The sequence below is a fragment of the Musca autumnalis genome, unplaced genomic scaffold (assembly GCF_047663935.1).
Source record: "Musca autumnalis isolate F117 unplaced genomic scaffold, ASM4766393v1 scaffold_1, whole genome shotgun sequence".
In the NCBI taxonomy this organism is placed as follows: domain Eukaryota; kingdom Metazoa; phylum Arthropoda; class Insecta; order Diptera; family Muscidae; genus Musca; species Musca autumnalis.
Window position 1 is genome coordinate 187,086,553 of NW_027411644.1, and position 7,370 is coordinate 187,093,922.

Below are 7,370 nucleotides of genomic sequence, written 5' to 3' on the forward strand. Positions count from 1 at the left end.
GTGGTCAAAAAACTTCTCCATTAAAAATTTTGAGCATGTGTACATGGTTTGGCATTTCCCCCACATAACTGTACAGACACTTTGTGAATTTGCTGTTATTTGGAATTTAGGGTTAAAAACGAACTTCTCTACCAAGCATTTTCGACATAGATCCACGTTTTGGTATAGTCTCTATGTAACGTTACCGCCTTATTTCACGTAGTTGGAAGTTATAACCTACAATCTCTGCCTAAATTGGCCACAAAAGCAGGAATTGTTCGAATTTTATATAACTAATTATGCCTATGACTGTACGCTACTCGTTATTCTCTCTCACATTATTAACATAAATAACATACATAATATTCTTTTTACACATTTTTAAATTACCATGCTATAAACAAAAATCCATCAAATCTAAAAGGTATGAAAAAAGAAGAGGAAAAAAAGAAGTAGCAATTACATGCCCTACAAGCATCATTACAATCTGTGAGTGTTGTAACTGGAATGAATAAAAACCACTGAGATTTCGTTAGTAGATAACATTATTCACGCTTAGTTCAAGCAAGCAATATCAAGTCACATTCGACAAGCTCTACTAAAATGGCATTTAAAGTAAGTTTATCAAAGTAGAGTGTATTTATTTAGTTATAATCAGAAAAGAAATAACTAATAATTTTCTTAATTTTTTTCGTTTTAGTTTGTATCCTTCTTCGCTTTGTTGGCTTTTGTTAGTGCTGGTGGCATTGTCTCCGCCAGCCATGTCTACCATACAGCTCCTGCTGCTGTAGTTAAAAGTGTAGCTTCATTACATCCACATGCTGCGGCTGCCCATCCAATCTATGCCAAGGTTGATGATGAATTCGATCATCATCCCCAATACAAATATGGTTATGATGTAAAGGATTCCATTTCTGGTGATTCCAAGAGCCAAGTTGAAGAACGTAATGGTGATGTTGTACGTGGTGAATATTCCCTGATTGATGCGGATGGTTTCAAACGTACGGTTAAATACACTGCTGATGATGTCAATGGTTTCAATGCTGTTGTGCACCGTGAACCTTTGGCCAAGGCTGTTGTAGCTGCTACTGCTTATACACATTACTCAGCACCCACTGTTGTGAAGACTGTCTCCCCAGCCTATACAACCTACTCTGCTCATCATTAAATGCCATTTATTCTAAGACTTTTAATGTGACTGTCATGGTTTTTTTGTTAAATTTTTAATAAGTATTATATAAAAATATTTTTTACATATAATAAGAGGTGTATAGAATAAATGAATGAGAGAAAAACAAACAAGAACGAACTAACTTATTATACTCTCCACAACGAAATGTAATGAAGCAAATGGGAACAATTAATTTCCTTTCGTTTACGAAAGTACCAAGTTCTTACTCCACGTTAAGGCTTATTCCTTGGAAAATCCCTTCATATTGACAATTTTCTGCGTAGAGGTTTTGTACCCATCGAGAGTCCAAAGTACTATGATAAATCCACTTCAGAAGGAAGATGTAGCAAAACCCTTTAAGAGAGGTCACATGGGGTGTCATGGTTGTTCTATACTTACAATTTTCCGAATTAAGCTTTTGTGTCCCCTGAAAACATGCAATACTAAATTACAGCAACCTCGGTTCGTAAATTTGAGAAAAGAAATACGTAACATTGTGCAATACCAGTTCATGTAGACTAAAACCTGCAGATACTCGATATACCAATTAACAACCAATTTGGTAGAAAAATGTTACTAAAATCCTAAAAAAATCTTAAATCTGGCGGTACCCTTATATAGGGGCTATACAAAAACGTGGACTTTTAGTCTCTGATTTTTTGCAAGAGATGTTTTTTATCTGTTATAATTTTTTGTACCCCCAACGAAGTCTAAATACAAAATTTCCGTCATTTGGGTTAATTAATGATGCTAAAACCTTGAAAGTACAGTCTTAATGCCAAATTTCAGCAATTTCGGTGCGGTTTATATGAAAATGTGGATCTATACCAGCCATGAACAAGTTCTCTACAAGGGTAGTGATGTAGGGTATCACATGGTCGGCCCCTCCGACTATAGCATTTGCTTACCTGTTTTTTTCTAATATTGATTAGTGTGTGAACTTTTTTTATATTTAAAGTCATAATCCTAGTGCTCATTTTTCGCACTGCGCGACATGGCTGAAATTTGGTATTTATTCTTCGTTGAGGGTAAAGAACTTTCAACCATTTTCGTATAGGTCCACGTCTTCATATAAAGTCCATAGAACAGTACCTCGCGATTTTCGGTGTTATGAAGATTGTAGCCTTAATATCCAACCCAAATGTCGTTTGAAGCACTGCGATCACTTTTATACCCAAATCCACAAGAGGCTTTTTTTTTTGGACGATTGACCAATTTTGCTGGATCCAGCGAGAAAAGCCCATATTTGCGGCCAGATGTTCATGGAATATCAAATCTTAGTTGGTGGAAGAAATGTCCAAGGATGCCTTTATCTCACGGCAAATTACGTGGAGCTTCAGCGTATAAATTGTCCAATTGAATTTTGATACATATATTGCAGCATGGGGTCGCTTAACAATTTTTTTGCAAAATATTCTCGGTGTCGTATCGTTAATTTTTTTTAATATTAATTTTGGTGAAGGCGAAGGCACTCACAGCCTCCTGACGTATAATTGAATATGAGTATTTCAGCCATGAACAAGTTCTTTACAATTGGAGTCTTAGGACACGCCGTTCGGACGCAGCGATAAACTGTAGGTCCCATATTATTGAGCCAATATGAATCGTGGTGCCCTCATTAATATGAGAGAAGTCTCCCTTGTCCCTTCTGGATTGTTTGTGGAAGAATTATTGTATTATTATTTAAGCTTGATGTGATAAGGTAGAATCCACACAGTTATTGCTTACAATAAGTTTATTTGTTAAATAAAGGAATTTTGATGTGTTAGTAGCTTATTTCAGGGGCAGTGGTGTATGGTATCAAATGGTCGGCCCGTCCGACTATAGCATTTGCTTACCTGTTTTTTTTTCTAATATTGATTTGTGTGTGAACTTTTCTATATTTCAATGGAATAAACATTATTTTAGTGATTAATAGGTAAAAGTTCATTCATCCATGTTACTGAAAATCTTTTATGAGAAAAAATTTCGAAAAGTCGTAATAATGAAATTTGGTATTCATTCTTGGTTGAGGGTAAAGAACTTTCAACCATTTTCGTATAGGTCCACGTCTTCATATAAAGTCCATAGAACAGTACCTCGCGATTCTCGGTGTTATGAAGATTGTAGCCTTAATATAATATATATAATTGTTCCACAACATCCCAGATGGGACAAGGGAGACTTCTCTCATATCAATGAGTGCACCCCGATTCATATTAGCTCAATGATATGGGACCAACAGTTTATCGCCGAGTCCGAACGGCGTGTCCTAAGACTCCACTTGTAAAGAACTTGTTCATGGCTGAAATACTCATATTCAATTATACGTCAGGAGGCAGTGGGTGCCATCGCCTTCACCAAAATTAATATTAAAAAAATTAACGACGGTGACACCGAGAATATTTTGCAAAAAATGGTTAAGCGACCCAATGCAGCAATATATGTATCAAAATTCAATTGGACAATTTATACGCTGAGGCTCCACGTAATTTGCCGTGAGATAGAGGCATCCTTTGACATTTCTTCCACCAACTAAGATTTGATATTGCATGAACACCAGGCCGCAAATATGGATTTTTCTCGCTGGATCCAGCAAAATTGGTCAATAGTCCAAAAAAAGCCTCTTGTGGATTTGGGTATAAAAATGATCGCAGTGCTTCAAACGACATTTATAAGATCGTCACAGACGACGAATCTTGGATCTGCGCTTAAGAGCCCGAAACAAACAGGAATCGACTGTTTGAGTCTTCGAAAGCGACCTCAATCCAAGTTGTACATGAAAGAAGACCTTCGAAGCAAATGGTCGCCAGGTTCTTCGGCAAAACTGACGGTGTGGAGACTATACGGCTTGAGAAAAGTAAGACGGTTAATTCTGAGTGTTACACTTCAATTTGTTTGTATGAAGTTTCATGAGGTATTCGAAAAACGAACAAGAGAATACGAATCGTTCTGCATCATGACAATGCGAGCTCTCGATTCAAACCAGCTCCTGTTTGACCGGACAAAACGTGGAATTGATGGGTCATGCGCCGTACAGCCCTGACTGGGGATCCAACGACTTTATTTGGTTGCAGCACATCAAGAAAAAAAGGTGTGGTCATAGATTTTCGTCTCCAGAAGATACTGTAAAAACATTCAAAATCCATGTTTTGGAGGTGCCTCAATCAAGCCACTGAAAAGAACCCAACACATGGTCGCATGTCAAACTGTCCTAAGTACGCTTAGGCTAAAAACTGTGAAACTTGCCAAAAAATGTCAAATGACGCCTGCCGACACTGCGTGTTGCCTAGGCCAGAAGGTTTTTAGTGCCCCTTGTATTCCATTCAGAAATTAAATATGGACCAACAATAAAATTGTTTTATCTTTCATACAAAAGTAATGGTCCATTTCACGCGCTAAATAATATCTGATCATCGTCCAAAATTGTAGGCATCTTCTTCGACCTCAACTCTTACGTCGTGCAAGATTTCTTGACTACTGAGCTATAATTGCGACCGCTTTAAAATTGGATAACAATTATGTTTTTTGGCCCCTTTCACCCGCTAAATTTTTCACGATCATCACCAATAACAATAGGTGTCTATTCTAGTATGAACCCGACCTCCATGTAAAATTTGGTGAGGAACGACCCATAATTGCGGCCTGGATTTGGCTACAATTTATAATGGACAGGCGGACGGACGGGCACACGTCTCAAAATCCCTTTATCTCGCCAAGATATGACGATTGGTATACCACATTAGGGGTCTGCGACGAATATTTCGCGGTGTTACATGAATTTTTGCCAAAACAAACTTATAATACCCTTATATAAAAATATTTGAAAAAATGTAGGAAATAAATTTTTTAAATTATTTTCTGTTGCACGAATGAATAAGCCTACTTAAAAATAACGTTTATTCCATTTAAAAAATCAGAAATAAACAAAATTAGTGAGAAAAATTTTTATGTCCGTTTGGTTATCTCATATGGCCCTAATGTTTATTTTCAATTATATATGTATGTATCTGTTTACAGTTACTTGAAAAATTTGCCCATAGTTCTGACAAATTCAAATTTTAAAATCATTTTGTGCGTGAGGTTTTTTTTCAGCGAATCACCTTATAGTTAAGATTTTATGTAATCTTATGTAGAAACTCATCACGCTATGATACAGGGATATGAGGTTGTAAAATGGTCATAACCCTAATGAGCACTTTAGCGGAACTTAACTAATAACTTTAAATGTAAAGGAGGTAAGTAGCTAAAGTTTTACAAACATGTTTCTTATATTAGTGGGAAGTGAGCGATAAATATGGGCCGCATAGACCCGCATGTAACTGTGGCGACCGATTTTACGTTTTAAGTTCATTTTTCAAACGATTTAACTGCAAATTGGTACATTGAGTTTTCAGTGGATAGAAAACTTATGTACAAATAATATTTTCAATATTGGTTCGATTTTTAATAATCCCCTATTGAACGGTACCGGCCAATAGGACAAATTTTAAAGGATCCAAACACATTTTTCATCATATTTGCTTGTATTTTGGCATTTTATGCACTTTGTAGATAGAAACCCCCTCTTTTAAAATATTAACACGTTTTGGTATAGCCCCCATATGACGGATCCCCCATTTGAGGTGGTTTAAAGGTTAGAGGCAAAAATTGCTACCGGTTTTTGTACAAATGTAAATTTTGAAAATTTAGCGAGTAAAAAAATCTCTTGACACAAAAATGTTCGTCATAGGTCCTTTCCTTATTGGAAAAATGCAACATTTTTTTATTTTATTTGTATGCCTCCTCACCTCATCTAGACCGAGTAAATTTTTTTGGGAATGGTCCCGTGTGGCCTCTTTATCATGCCTATTACTGGATACCAATAAATTGAGATTAATGCCTAAATTTGGAGATATGCTACCATCGTTTATTATAAAACGTTAATTGGTTAAATTCTTATAATTTCAATTGATATTCATTTGTATGTGTAAGATTTGTTTTAGCAAATGCTATGCTTAACATGAGAACTGCCTTTCCACTTGTTCTCCAATAAAAAAAAATTCCAACTGACTCCAGGCTGAATTTAAAGCCCTAATATTGACAGCCATTGACATTACCATTTTATAAATTACGCTTAAAGAGAATAATTCTCTTAATTACTTATGTCTTATGTTGAGCTCAATGTCAATATTACTTATTTTATTTGACCCACCACAACAGATGCACACAATTTGAGCTGTAAATGAGAACTGTGTTGGCAAGCTTGTCACATAAAAGCCCAGTGAACTTTTGGCTAAGACATCAGTCAACAATTTCATCTCAAACGAAAAACGCACGCACCTTAACCGGTCAACCAACAAAAAACCCCAACACAACAAAATGGCATTCAAAGTAAGCTAAAACGAATCTTACCCTAAATATGATTGGGACATTTTGTTTATAACGGAATTTTTCTATTTCTAGTTCGTATCATTGTTCGCTTTGCTCGCTGTAGCCAGTGCTGGGGTTGTACCAGCTACCCAGGTATACCATGCTGCACCAGCTGCTGTGGTAAAGACTGTTGCCCCAGCTGTACATGTTCATGCCCAACCTGTTTTGGCTAAGGCTGATGATGAATACGATCCTCATCCCCAATACAAATACGGTTATGATGTTAAAGATGCCGTCTCTGGTGATTCCAAGAGCCAAGTTGAAGAACGTGATGGCGATGTTGTACGTGGTGAATACTCCTTGATTGATGCTGATGGTTTCAAACGAACCGTCCAATACACTGCTGATCCCGTCAATGGTTTCAATGCCGTTGTCAATCGTGAACCATTGGTTGCTAAGGCTGTAGTTGCTGCTCCTGCTGCCGTAGTCAAGACGGTTGCTCCAGTTGCCCATTATGCTGCTCCCGCTGCAGTTGTAAAGACTGTTGCTCCAGTTGCTCACTACACTGCTCCTGCCGCTGTTGTTAAGACTGTTGCTCCTGTTTATACCACTTACTCAGCACCCGCTGTTGTTAAAACCGTTGCCCCAGCCTACACTACCTACCACCATTAACTGAATGCCATTTTTGTGTAAATTATTTGCAATTGGACAATTGAAAATTTTTTACTTGTTGCTATTATTTGTTCTTAAGTGTAGCTTAAAAAATAAATTTAGATAAAGTTGTTCCGAAAAAAAGTGTTTATATCAAATAGATTCAAAAGATGTAGCATGCCTAAGACCCAAACAGGACTTAAGAATACGATTCTCCCATATACGGTTCTTTCCATTT

At 36.8% G+C, this 7,370-nt stretch overlaps 2 protein-coding genes across 2 annotated transcripts; both read left to right on the top strand.

The window, feature by feature from the left end:
• The first annotated feature begins 582 nt into the window (after positions 1-582).
• On the top strand, positions 583-1,147 carry LOC141389776 (larval cuticle protein A2B-like). The gene is made up of 2 exons (XM_073961823.1): positions 583-594; positions 680-1,147. The coding sequence occupies exons 1-2, from the start codon at positions 583-585 to the stop codon at positions 1,145-1,147; spliced, it is 480 nt and encodes a 159-aa protein (XP_073817924.1).
• Positions 1,148-6,475: 5,328 nt separating this feature from the next.
• LOC141389778 (larval cuticle protein A2B-like) lies at positions 6,476-7,153 on the top strand. The gene is made up of 2 exons (XM_073961837.1): positions 6,476-6,502; positions 6,575-7,153. The coding sequence occupies exons 1-2, from the start codon at positions 6,491-6,493 to the stop codon at positions 7,151-7,153; spliced, it is 591 nt and encodes a 196-aa protein (XP_073817938.1). The 5' UTR covers positions 6,476-6,490.
• The last annotated feature ends 217 nt before the right edge of the window (positions 7,154-7,370 follow it).